The sequence below is a fragment of the Colobus angolensis genome, unplaced genomic scaffold (genome assembly GCF_000951035.1).
Source record: "Colobus angolensis palliatus isolate OR3802 unplaced genomic scaffold, Cang.pa_1.0 Scaffold207, whole genome shotgun sequence".
NCBI lineage: Eukaryota > Metazoa > Chordata > Mammalia > Primates > Cercopithecidae > Colobus > Colobus angolensis.
Window position 1 is genome coordinate 76350 of NW_012115233.1, and position 14057 is coordinate 90406.

Genomic DNA, 14057 nt, shown 5'->3' on the forward strand with positions numbered 1-14057 from the left:
ATTACAGCCATGAGCCACTATGCCTGGCCTTCTTTTTAATATATGTAGTTAAGGCTGTAGATTTTCTTTTAACCATGGCTTTAGCTATACTCCATAAGTTTGTATATATGTTTGTAATTATTGAGTTTAAAATATTTCTAACTTTCATTGTAATTTTTTGAGCCATAATGTCTTATTTATTTATACATATATTTCCAGAAAAGAGAATTTTTATTGATTTATAATTTAATTCCATTGCGATCAAAGACCATGCTCTCGAATTTTAATCTTTTGAAATTTGTTGAGACTTGCTTTTGGCCCTGCAGATCATCAGTTTTTGTAAGTATTCTTGAAGTACTTGAGTATATTTTGCTGTTGTTTTCAGCGTTTATCATATTCAATTATTTTCAGTTTATCAATTAAGTTGTTCAAACCTTCTATATACTTTGTGTTTGGCTGCTTATTTTATCTGCTACTAAGAGGGATATGTTAAAATCTTCCATTATAATTGTGAATTTCTCCATTTATTCTCCTGATTCTGTCAATTGTTGACTTATATGGGAGGCTCTATTATTACGTACATATAAATTTAGAATTGTCATGTATTCTTGGTGGATTGAAATTTACCATTGTGAAATGGTCAGTGCTTTCTCTTGTAATGCTTCTTGCTTTAGAGTCTCCTTTTTCTGAAATTAGTATAGCTGCATCAGATTTCTTTTGGCCCACGTTATACAGTATACCTTTTCCATTCTTTTACTTCCATTTTTTTATCCTTATGTTTAAAGGTACAAAACATAATGCACATTCTTTTATAAGGAGAATATATATATATATATATATATATATGTTTTCTTCAGTCTGACAACTTTTTTCTTTTAATTGCTGTCTTTAGGCCATTTATATTTAATGTAATGACAGAGATATTTGGGTTTGGGCTTAAATATACCACCTTATTATTGGCTTCCTATTAAGTTATTCTATATTCCTCTTTCTCTTTTTTCTTTTCCTTTCCTCTCTTTCTTTCTCTTTTTCTTTTTCTTTCCTTTCTTTCTTTCATTTAAATTGAGACAGGGCCTTGCTCTGTCACCCAGGCTAGCATTCAGTGGCATGGTCATAGTTCACTGTGACCTTGAACTCTTGCACTCAAGAAATCGTCCCATGTCAGTCTTCTGAGTAGTTGGGACTACAGGTGCCTGCCACCACACCTGGCTATTTCTTTTTTAATTTTAATTTTTGTAGAGACAGAGTTTTGCTGTGTTGCCCAAGGTGGTCTCAAGTGATTCTCATGCCTTGGCCTCCCAAAATGCTAGAATTACAGGCCACCGTACCTAGTCATCTTCTCTCCTTTCTTGCCTTTTTTATCATTCTACTTTTCTTCTCCATTCGCTTGTTAAATTTGTAGAGATTTACAGCTTGCATCTTTGACTTATTAAAATCTAATATAAATCAGTATTATATCACTTCCTGGAGAAGACAAGAACCTTAGGAAGCTTTACTTCCATTACTCACCTCCTAGATTAAGCATTATTATTATTATTATTATTGATATAGTAATTTTTGCTATGTATTTTAAAACTCACAGAGTTTACTACGCTTACCATTTGGATCTTAACATATCGTTACCCTTTATGTTGCTCTTTGTTACTTTCTGCATCTCTGGGTTTATAGCTGGGGTCATTTTCCTCCTTCCTGAAGAGCATCCTTTAGTGCCTCCTGCAGTGTGGGTCTATACGCGACACTTGGTGTAGTGCAGGTGATAAACAAAAAGCAGCTTTCCTTTGCTGAAAATTTTTGTTCTCCTCCTTTCTCTTTCTTTTTCTTTCTTTTTTTTTTTTTTGAGATGGAGTCTTGCCCAGTCTCCCAGGCTGGAGAGCGGTGGTGCAATGTCCACTCACTGCAAGCTCCGCCTCCCGGGTTCACGCCATTCTCCTGCCTCAGCCTCCCGAGTAGCTGGGACTACAGGCACCCCCCGCCACTATGCCTGGCTAGTTTTTTTGTATTTTTGTTAGAAACGGGGTTTCACCGTGTTAGCCAGGATGGTCTCGATCTCCTGACCTTGTGATCTGCTTGTCTTGTCCTCCCAAAGTGCTGGGATTACAGGCATGAGCCACCGCGGCCGGCCTCCTCCTTTATTTTTCAAGAATATTTGTAGTAGGTATAGAATTCTAAGATGAAAGTTTTATTTCTTTCAGCTGTGGCTTCCATCATTTTCCTGAGAGGTGTAACTATCAGTCTTGTAGCTACTGGTCTCTAACTACTTCTAAAACTATCTGCAGTTTTTAGCAGTTTACTCTGATGTGCCTTGCTTTGACATGTATGTGTATATATGTGTGTCTACACACACACACACACATACGGATATACACCCACATATATATTTCTGTTTGCGGCTTACATAGACATAAATATATATACACACGTATATTTCTGCTTGTGGCTTGCACATATATATACACACATACATGTAGACACACACATTTATACATATACATGTCAACACATACACATACATATTTTTGCTTGCGGCTCAGGATAATTCTTGAATTTGTGGCTATATATCCGTCATTGATTTTGTAACATTGTCAGCCATTCTGTCTTCAACTATTGCTTATCTTAATCTATTTCAATTCTTTTGGAACTCAAATTACATGTATGTGTAAGAGCATAGCAGAATGTGTTCCATATGTCTCTTCTGTGCTTTGCTTTACTGCATTAGTTATTTTTTTCTTTTTATGCTTCACTTTGGATTTTTTTTAACTTATTTTGTAGTTTCCTTAATCTTGTCATCAGCTGTGTCTCGTATTCTGTTAACCTATATGTTGAATTCTTAATTACTCTTATTGTGTTTAAGTTTCAGAATATCTATTTGATTTTTTTTTATTATTTCTAATTCCCTGGCAGAATTCTCCATCTTGCCTTTTTGTTCCTTGAACCTATCAGTCAGAGTTATTTTTATTTTTTTTTTTGAGACAGAATCTCGCTCTGTGGCCCAGGCTGGAGTGCAGTGGCCGGATCTCAGCTCACTGCAAGCTCCGCCTCCCGGGTTTACGAGTAGCTGGGAGTACAGGCGCCCGCCACCTCGCCCGTCTAGTTTTTTGTATTTTTTAGTAGAGACGGGGTTTCACCGTGTTAGCCAGGATGGTCTCGATCTCCTGACCTCGTGATCCGCTCGTCTCGGCCTCCCAAAGTGCTGGGATTACAGGCTTGAGCCACCGCGCCCGGCCGTAGTCAGAGTTATTTTAATCACTGTTTCTGAATAACTTGATTAGACAGATCTCCTGTGCATTTATTTCCATTTTTTTCCCCTCCAGCTTTTGGTGGAGTTTTGTCTTTTTGTATGCTTAGCTATTTTGTTTGAATGTCTGAGAGTTTATATGAGTGTTTGAAATAATTATAGTGGTAATTTGAGACTCTAGATAATGTTATCTTCCTCCAGAGAATATTTTCTCTTGCTGCTGGAAATTGGATAGATAGGGACTGATCACTTTAATCAAACTAGGAATTGAAATGGCCTGAAGCTGAGTTTCCACTCTTGTGAAGTCTGGACTGTCTCTTGTTATTACAGCGAGGGTATAACTCTTTAGGGTCCTGACCAAAGGTTTGGTGTATGTACTGTGGCCCTTTCCTGGTGGGTCCTGAGCTCAAATTTGGGTCTTTTTCTCTGTTACAAAATTGCCAAAAGCTCAGCCCATCTTCTCAGGCTTCCAACCACTATGTTTGGAAATGAAATATGCCTTGAAGGAAAAAAACTGCCAAATGCTGGCTTTGCAATTTTTGCAGATCTTGGCCCCCCAGATTCTCAGTCAGAGTGTCCTTCTGATGCCTTCAAACAGATGTGTGTGTGCATGCACCTGTGTTGTTTTGTCCAGCTTTTCTAATTGTTTTAAATAGGAAACGGGGCTAAGAAACCTAGGTGACGCTGGTGGAAGCAGAGGTGCTGGGGACACATACCATAGAGTAGTCCTTATCGTGAGCACAGGATCTGGTCATTATTGATGGTTAAATGGCTGGACATGCCGTGAACTCTTCTATGGCTCAGTCTTCATCTTTGAAATCACTACATCCCTAGGACAAGTTTTCTCACCATCACGGTGTTGACAGTCCGGGCCAGATAATTCTGTGTTGTGGGGGGTTAACCTGTTCATGGTAAGAGGTTTTGTAGCATGCCTGGCCTTTGCCCACTAGATGCCAGTAGGACTCTACCCCACAACTGTGGCCACTGAAAATGTCTCCAGACATTTGTACCTGTCCCCCGGGGGTCAAAATCACCCCTGGTTGAGAACCTGGAGTAATGTAAGTGGTGCTCCGATAAAGGCCATTCAACATGACTCACTATGTTGATGTTATGTTTTCTAACATTGACTTTCCTTTAAACCATAGGGTTTGAAACTGCCAAGTCTTTTGCCCTCCATGGTGCACACGTGATCTTGGCCTGCAGGAACATGGCAAGGGCGAGTGAAGCAGTGTCACGCATTTTAGAAGAATGGGTAAGCGCTTGACTGTTGTTGTTTTTTTTTAATTGTCAAATACACATGCCGGGCTAACCACATGGAGATTTTAGTGCAGTGTGTAAAGTTTATTGCTCTTGGAATCGTGTCTTTGTTTTTAAAGTCATCTTCACTTTGTTTGTTTTATGAATGAAAGCATGAGCAAGTCCATTATTATTCACGCATTTGTTTATAGTTCATTGTCAGTGTCATCTGCTTTATTAGTCAGGAGTTTGAGAATGTTTATTCGTTTAATTCATTTATTAAGAAAAATAAAACGTGGTCAACGCCCATGATTGCAACTAGGAGACTGTTATGCTTATGATTTTTAAGATTAGAAAGAAGTAGGCTTTAACTCTATCTCTGATTTCTTGCTTTTCTCTGTCTGTATAGAAGTTGATGTTGATATGTGTCTACATAAATATTTATTGAGGGCTTGCATTAGTCTTGGGACCAAGGATATAGTATCAAACGAAACAGAATCCCTGCCCTCGTAGGCTTACTGTCTAGGTAAGAAAAATAGACCATAATCAAGTTTAATATTTACCATCATATTAATAAATAAAGGATAGTAAAGCAGAGGAAGGTGAGGGGAATGACAGCATAAGCATGATGGAGTCATCAGCAGGGAACCTTCCAAAGTTGTGACATTTGATCTGAGACCTGAATGAAGTAGAGGTAAGCCATGCAAATGTCAAGAGAAGTACTCTCTTAGCAGTGAGAATAGCATATGCAAAGGCTCAGAGGTAGGCACAGGCCTGGAGATTTCAAGGATCCTCAGGGAAGCTAGTGTGGGTGGAGAAGAATGGACTGGGTAGGAGAGGTGCTCTTGGGGGATGGGTGTCTGGTAGACTCTGAGATAGCGATGAGGAAGACATTAGAGGGTTTGAGCTAGAGAGTGATGTGAGCTGTTTGATTTTTGAAACATCACTGCACTTTAGCATGAAGTCTAGGCTATGGGTGCTGGGGTCTACTGTTAAGGATAACAGACATTGCCACTGTTTTTGTAGAGCTTTCAGCCTATCGTGGAAGACTAATTTAGTCAAAAAAAAAAAAAAAAAAGCACAGATCTTACTGTCAACTTGAAAAAACAGTGAGTGGTCATAGGAATCAGTAATGATGCCAGGGAGTTGGGAGACCTTTGGAGTCCCCAAGGAAGAAGTGATTGAACTAAGATCTCAAGAAAGACCTGAGGAGGGTGGAGAAGGGTCAGATGGGCTAGGGGAATGGCGGGTGCAGAGGCCCTGGGAGGAGGGGGAGGAGGAGCCAGAGCAGCATGTTTGCGAGCAGAGCCTGAAGGGGGCTGGATACACCCTGCAGAGGCCGTCTTCATTTTTGAATGCCGTGAAAGATTTCTTGCCATTTGAAGAAACAGACCACAGTGTACTTAAGAACATTTTTGGTACTCTGGAGTGAAAAGTTATGAAAATAAAGAAAAGGCAGGTTTATTTCTGCTTTTTCAGTGTATTTATGATGAAATATTTGAAATTCAGTATATTTGAAATGAACCCTTATCTTGAGCTCACTGGACTTACTATTTTGGGTTAAATATAAAAGAAAGCAGAGTGTTATTTTTTCTGATTATTTTATTGTCTTTCTGACTAATGTTAAAAAGTAATAACCTCTAGTAGGTGGGATAGTAGTAATCTTTAGAGATGTATCGAGAAGAGTACAAATGGGAATACGTGCATCTTATTTGAATCTACATGCAGAATGGAAAGGTGAAAAATGAAATATGAAAGTATTTCTTGATCCTTCTCTTGAAAGATAAATGTTATTAACTATTGTGTGTATTCTTCCAGAAAAAGGTTATGTATATACGAGCAAACACACTCACATTCTGTTCTCTACTTTTTTTTTTTTTTGACTTAGTACTATAGGAGATCTCTTATTAGTGCATATAGATCTACTTCATTGTTTTAACTGCTGCATAATATTCCATCATGTGCTTATGCTATAACCAGTCTTCCCTTTGGTGGCCATTTAGGTTGTTGGCGTTGTTTTGCTATGTGTTATTCCAAGCAATGGTGTCTCACGGTTCTCTCTTTCTTGCATCAGTCTTTCTTACAATTTCATCTGATATTGGGTCTAAACTATGCAGCTGTGAACATTCTTTATTTATGCAGTTGTGAGTAAACGCCTAGGGGAGAATCTTAGCAGTGGACTCCTTGATTCAAAGGGCATATGCATTTAAATTTTAGGTAACAGTTCCTGAGTCATTTTCTTTTTCTTTTTTTTTTTGAGAGTGACTTTCACTCTGCTGCCAAGCTGGAGTGCAGTGGCACGATCTCGACTCATTGTAACCTTCACCTCCCAGGTTTAAGCGATTTTCCTGCCTCAGCTTCCCGAGTAGCTGGGACTATAGGCATCCATCACCACGCCCAGCTAATTTTTCTATTTTTAGTAGAGACAGGATTTCACCATGTTGGCCAGGATAGTCTCGATCTCATGACCTCGTGATCTGTGCACCTAGGCCTCCCAAAGTGCTGGGATTACAGGTGTGAGCCACTGTGCCCGACCTCCCCAGTCATTTTCTTAATCATGTTGCTCCAATTTCCATTCCCACTGACAGTGTAGACAGACAACCGTTGAGGGCTTGCAGTGTTCTTGGCACTAGCAGGATGGCATATCAAAATTATAAAACTCTGCCCATTTGATGTAATATTTGAAACTGGAAAGGTAAAATTCCAGGGACCCTAGTGACACTATAGTAACCTGATTGTACAGTGACATTCATGTTTAAACCAGTCTTGGAGGAGAATGCTATAGCACAACTGTGTTTGTATCATTAAATTTATCCTCTTCTTTTCTGAGAACACAATATATGAGAACATGTTCATCTGCATTTATCCTATTTTAATTATTGTTTGATGCTTAGAGCAGAAATTCCTGGACCAGCCCCAGTTAGCGATAGGACCTTGGGTAAGCCTCTGGATCTATTTGTAGCTTCTGTTTCCTCATCTTTAAGGAAAAAGGTTGGATGGGAAGATCTCAAAGACCCACTGTTCAGTTTTTCTTTCTTATATTTTGAGCCATAATTGGGTCCCTGTGCGTCAATTTCAGATGACAGAATTTACTGTTGTATAGTTTTACTCTAACATATAGTACTTTGAGGTAGAATAGTGATCCCAGATTAAGAATTATTCAAAATCGGCCGGGTGCGGTGGCTCAAGCCTGTAATCCCAGCACTTTGGGAGGCCGAGGCGGGCGGATCACAAGGTCAGGAGATTGAGACCATCCTGGCTAACACGGTGAAACCCCGTCTCTACTAAAAAATACAAAAAAAAAAACTAGCCGGGCGAGGTGGCGGGCGCCTGTAGTCCCAGCTACTCGGGAGGCTGAGGCAGGAGAATGGCGTGAACCCGGGAGGCAGAGCTTGCAGTGAGCTGAGATCTGGCCACTGTACTCCAGCTTGGGCGAGAGAGCGAGACTCTGTCTCAAAAAAAAAAAAAAAAAAAAGAATTATTCAAAATCATTCACTGTCGGGGACACGGGAAAAGGAAAATGGAACAGAAACAAAACTAATACATGTGACTCCGAATGTTTAAAATTAGATTTGATAGGTTGTAGGCTGGAGAAACTCAACCTGTTCATCATCTCTCATCTGTTCACTTGTTCTCTGTGTTTGCCATTATATTGTGTTCCTCCTTTCCCCAAGACGATGATTGTGGAAACTCAAATTTAGCATCAGAAACTGTCATTACCATTTCATTCCATTGCACCATTCATACCCTGCAGAGAGGATGTGAAATCGTAAGGCCTTCTTGCTCTGGTGACCTCTTAGGCTTGGTCTCTGTGTCATCCCCCAACTCCCTGACCCTTGATATTTGCTGGTCTGCTTCCCTTCAGGCCTTTCCTCATCTCACATCTCTGTGCAAGGATTTCATCTGGCATATCACTAAATATTACCTTCCTGTGTTTCTCAAGGTCAATTTGATAGACTCCAGTTTTTCAAGCTGCTGGCCAGCTTGAGCGTATTCATACATTATCTACGATGAATCACATCAGTGTCGGGGCCGGGAAGGTACTGAAACATATTGGCGCCTCACGGGAGGCTCTCAAAATGATCCAGAGTTTTTTGTTGCAGCAAAAGCTCATTCAGAAGTCTTTGGGCCGTTTGGCTCAGCGGAGGCTGTCATGTGCCAAGGCTCCGTGGGCATCCTTAGCTCTGCTTCTGGAGATAAGAGTTCATTCCTCCGTCCCAACTTGTTCTTCTCTACCCATTCTTCCTCTTCCTGCCTTCACTGCACATTCCAGGATCGCCATGTTCTAGAACATTCATGTCTGCCTCTTAGCCAGCGGAATGCTATTCTCACATCCACAATGGGACAGCTAACAGCCCTCATTTATCAAATCCCTGTCATGTGCTGTGTCAGGCACTTTATATCCGTTATCCAGGAGGATGCAAAAACCTGGTGCTATTTTTTTTTTTTTTTTGCATTTTACAGATGAGCCAAGGGATGGCTCAGAAGGGGGAAGGAACTTGTCCAAGTTGCACAGCCGGTGAGCTCAAAATCAGGCCCATTGCTCGGTCCATTTGGCTTCCAAACTCCAAGTCTGTCTGCTGCGCTCCATGGCCCGTCTTTTCTACTGTGTTTAGTATCAGTGTTCATACTTTGCAGATTTTGCTTTCAAATTCTCTAGCTGCGGTTTGAGTGCTTAATTTCAGGATCCATCCTATTTCTTAGACGAAGCCACTCTGATCTACCCTATCATCACTTTATATTCAAGATATCCTGTATAGAGCTCTCAAATTACTTTTGGGGAGATGCAGCTATTTAATAAAATATAACTTAAGTGAAAACACATTCCCTATAGAAGTATATTAAGAACCTATATGTAATTACTACAACTACTAATTATTTCATGGGAAAATGCCCTCCTGCTGAGATATTTTAGATGCTCCAAAGTTAGAAGTAAGAAGAAATGAAAACAATTAAAATAGGATAACATGTACAGTACAGAAGTAAACCACTGTCTTAACAGGCCAATCCATTTGACATAATTAAAAAGAGGGAGGAAGGGGGAGGCACATGAGCCCCCATTCATGTTTAAATAAAGAAAACGGGACAGTGGGGCTTGTTCCTATGGTGGAACAGTGCACAGATGTGATCTACCTCATTCACATCCTTATGTGAATTATACACTGGTGCCCTCACCTGTTAAGACAAGCACCTAACGTTTTCCTGTGTATTCCAAGAGGCCAGTGTGGCTGGCAGAATAAGATGTTTTCCTGTTTTCAAGATGGAGTGGACTCTCTTTTATTTAGCAGCAGTGTCTACGTGTTAGGATTCCATGTGAGTTCTCTAAGTCTGGGACAATCATAGGTGTGTCTGATTCCTGCATTACCATGGTTTATTCTTTGCTTTACCCAGTATCTATTGGAGTCGGGCTTCTGTTGCTTTATTTCTCGGGGTCTGGCATATCCCACTCCCTGTCTTGAGATCTCAGGACCTCCAAGGGACATTGCATGTAAAGAAAAAGAGCTTATTAGGTATCAGAATACACTTCATGAACAGCTATAGCAAGACCTCGACATTCCAGTGTAGAGCTCTTGAAAGACCCTAGTGGGGTTCCAAGTTCCTCCTTCTTCTGTTTCTATTAGATTTCTACATTTTAGTTTCTAAATTTTAGATCCCCGGAACTTGGGATCTAAAACTCTGGTCCCGTGGAAGAAGGAGGTATGGTAGAGTGGGAGCAGATGGACCTGATGTCATCTATCTCCCTACGTTGTTTGCAGGAGGAAAAGGGAAGAGGCTGAGGCTGGGAGGCAGGGGTGGTGCATCGAGAGAGAGGGGAGGGATTGTTATGAGTAACCAATGTGCCTCAAGCATGCCAGGCCCTCACTAGGTCTGTTTAACAGGGAGTGCAGAAGAGCTTCTGCACTGGCCGTGAGTATAGCATGGGACCCAATAAGTGTTGTGAAACATCAGCATCTGCTGGACATTGAGATGGCCACCACGTTGGGCAGAGAGGGCTGGTATGGGAAGAGGGGCAGGTGGCCCTCTGTTAGAGTTACTATTCGACTCACCCCTGACTTCCCAGAATGTGTCTTGAATCCATTCCCCTCTCCTATGGGAATGGTGACCCAAGGATGTTTGTGATGACCAAAAATGTCTCCAGGCATTGCCAGATGTCTCCTGGGGGTGCAAGTCATCCCCAGTTCATAACCATAGCTGTAAAACGTGCCGTATTATAGTGGCAAAGGTTAGAATCAGATATATCTTATGACCTTGGGCAAGTTTCTTAACTTCTTTAAATCTCAGTTTCTTCATGTGTAAAATGTGCATCATAATATCTCCATTGAGAGATATAGGTGATTCTATTAAACACATTGACTCTGTGTATATAAAATCTTAACCTATTGTGGAATAAATTAAGTGCTCAATTAAATGTTAGCTGCTGCTGTTAATAACAACAATAATAATATTTTCTTCACACATGAAAGTGCGAAGTGATGCTTACTTTTCTTTTTTTTTATTTTTTATTTTTTTTTATCTTTTTTTTTTATTATACTTTAAGTTCTAGGGTACATGTGCATAACGTGCAGGTTTGTTACATATGTATACTCGTGCCATGTTGGTGTGCTGCACCCATCAACTCGTCAGCACATGCTTACTTTTCTTAAGGTCTCCAACTGGCTGAAAGAGGAGCTGTAGGGTGGATGTTTATCAGCATGATTTCCATGGAGTGGCAATGAATTCTTTTTCTGTCTTCATATATTTGGACTCCTGCATTTTAATAGATGTGTATTTAGTTTGTTGATTAGTATTTTCCAGTGTAGCTCATATTAGCACTCGACTGTCATTTGAAAAGCCATCTTAATTATTTATGTGATTGCTTTTTCTTTTGTATTTACAAAGAAATACACTCTGCATATATTTAGGAAAGATGATTAAGGGATTAGTCATCAGGAACAGCCAGCAATGGTTTATATCAAAATGATTATTGAGAAAGCAGAGAGATGAGGGGTAGAAATAAACGATTTATTAGCCAGAGGTAATAGAATGTGCATGTTTTAGGGGGAGAGCGCATGCTCAGTTGATTGCAACCACACGGTTTGCTGCTGAAGTGCTGTAATGATTCAGGTTTTCGATAGAGTTGTTACCGCGTCTATTTATTTTGTGGGAGTGAAGGCGTAGGGATAGTACTGACAGCATTATGTGATTGCAGCCTCATTGATAAGCATCGGAAATAATGACTTTAACACTATTTTCAGATAAGGAGCATGCAGTACCAACCATTATATTAGGCACATGGGCTCAACACTTTGCTGTGCTTGTCATAGATACTGACACCTGTGTTTTCATTTTGTTGTTGTTGTTGATTGCCCTGCCTGGAAACTGCCACACCTGTGTTTTCATGGCATGATATTAAGGAACAAAAGGCTAGGATGCTGAGGAATAAATTGCTCGCACTTTTAAGGACTTCTGCAAAACTCCAGCTACTTTTAGGCTCCTTCAAATTCAGTGACTTTATGAGCTGGTATAGCTTCACTGTTTGTGGAAATTCCCCGCTATCTCCTTTGACACTAAAAGCTTAAGTCCCATGATTTGCCTCTGCAGATGGAAGGCCTTAGCCTTCTTTTATGGTATATGTGTCGGGGGGAGGCATGTGGTATGTGGGGTGGGTAATATACGAGCCTCATGCCTGTCTAAGCTGGTGACTTGGCTTGGAAAAGATGATCGTTTGTCAACGCATCACAAGTCACAGGGCTTATCCCCATTGTTCTGAATGATCTTTAACTAAACAAAAAGATAAACACTAATAATATTATTAATAGTTGTAGATTATTGGGAAGAGTTCATCCTAAATCAGCCGCTAGATTTGTTCCTCATTTCTTTGCTTTACAAATTGTTTTTCTGTATAGTATTGGATTTTCAATAAATAAAGTATGATATAAACAAGTCTGCAAAACAGCAAGGACCATATAAACCACTTGTTCAAATCAATAAGCTCATGCTCACAAAGGAAGGTAAAGTTCTGAAGTTCTTCCTTGGGGCATTTGCAAAATATCATATTATTGTCACCTGTAGGTAGGTGGGGGGTTGGATATTCATATCTGTCTTTGTCCTAGGTACTGTGCTTAGCATTTAACAGTGAAATGTTTATGTTACGTGTAAAATCCATTGTGCAGATGAGGTAGTTTAGAGGCTGGAAGCAGCATAGGCTTTCCCAGGCTCATACAGCTGGGACATACGGGGTGGATCCAGGATTTGCAGCTGGTGTGTGGGTGATGCCGGAAGATTGGCCTTTTTCAAGGACTTAGACAAGTATTGTATTTATACATTATTTGCATGTATTTGTATGAATATTCTGGGTTCCTAATATGAGCGTACCTAAAAAGTACATCCCCCGTGCTTCCTGTAATCTGAGGGAGGTGATGAACATGGGCCAAGGAAGCTCTTCCCCTTTCATTCCGGACTTCCTTTTCAAGTAGTATATAGTGTATTTACTGTTCTCCTTCTGTTGTCTATTTGACCTTTCTTGTCACAGGCTCAGGGAAGATTCTTTATCAGATAATAAATTATTCATCCCCCTCATAGACATAATCGGTTGCTAAAATATTCTGAGTTTCCTGTCTCCAGAATACCTAAAACTTGTGCTTGGTACTTATCCTGTAGGTTTTCCATTTCATTTCTCATTCTGAAGATTTTGCACCGACTTAGTCTTGACTGTTATTCATTGTTCTTTGATCATTGTCTTTGTGTCTTCTCCTTTTTTTTTTTTTTTTGTTCCTGGCCACTGCTCGCAGTCTTGAACCGAATCTTTCAAACTTTATATCCATTGTAACCTTTGTATAATGAGGGCTGTGATTAACCGCAGAGTTTTAAGGAGTGAAAGTCAAGCATAGGTGGCTGGCTCCGAACCATCACTCCCAATCATGTGAAACCCAAAGCAGATGCATCCTTTCATTAATGTGGGGTCCCCTGAGTTCTTATTAAGCAATTTTGACATAGTTTGAAGAGACAGATTTCATCTTCAGATGGTATTCAGCCAATGGCTGTAAGGCCTGCTTTTGGCCACTCGGCATTTAGGCTCCATTATTTAAGAGGGGAAAAATATACCTGAGACTGTTTTTCACTTTTATTGTGGGGCATTTAGAGAATCTCAGACTAGCAGGTGTTCGATTAAACAGAGGAGAAATGGCCCTTGCGCGGCTAAAACTTCCCTACGCAAGGACAAATAGAGAAACAACTGTAGATGAAGCAGCCAGTCTCAGGCTGGGGCAGCACGCCCTGCAATAGGTTAAGGTTTATTTTAGACAAATATTTAAAATGCAGCTACCTTTTACATATGCAGACGCAACCCAGTGGAGTAGAGGTAGCTCTAGCTTTGGAGTCATACAGATTTGGGGTTAAATCCCAGTGTGAATACTAACTCACTGAGTGTCCCGGGAAAATTTGGTCATCTCTCTCTCTTGCTTCTTGTTCTGAGATAGGGTCTTGCTCTGTCACCCAGGCTGGTGTTCAGTGGCACAAACATGGCTCACTGCAGCCTTGACCTCCTGGCTCAAGTGATCCTCCCGTCTCAGCCTCCCGAGTAGCTGGGACTACAGGCTCATGCCACCACACCTGGCTAATTTTTTTT

The 14057-nt window shown here is 40.5% G+C and overlaps 1 protein-coding gene across 2 annotated transcripts in view; it reads left to right on the plus strand.

Moving 5' to 3' along the window:
- Positions 1 to 14057, plus strand: part of WWOX (WW domain containing oxidoreductase) — a 1140828-nt gene that overhangs the window by 58790 nt on the left and 1067981 nt on the right. For both annotated transcript variants that reach the window (XM_011942139.1, XM_011942140.1), the window contains exon 5: positions 4360 to 4466. In XM_011942139.1, the coding sequence (XP_011797529.1) occupies positions 4360 to 4466 (107 nt within the window). The remainder of the gene's footprint in view (positions 1 to 4359; positions 4467 to 14057) is intronic.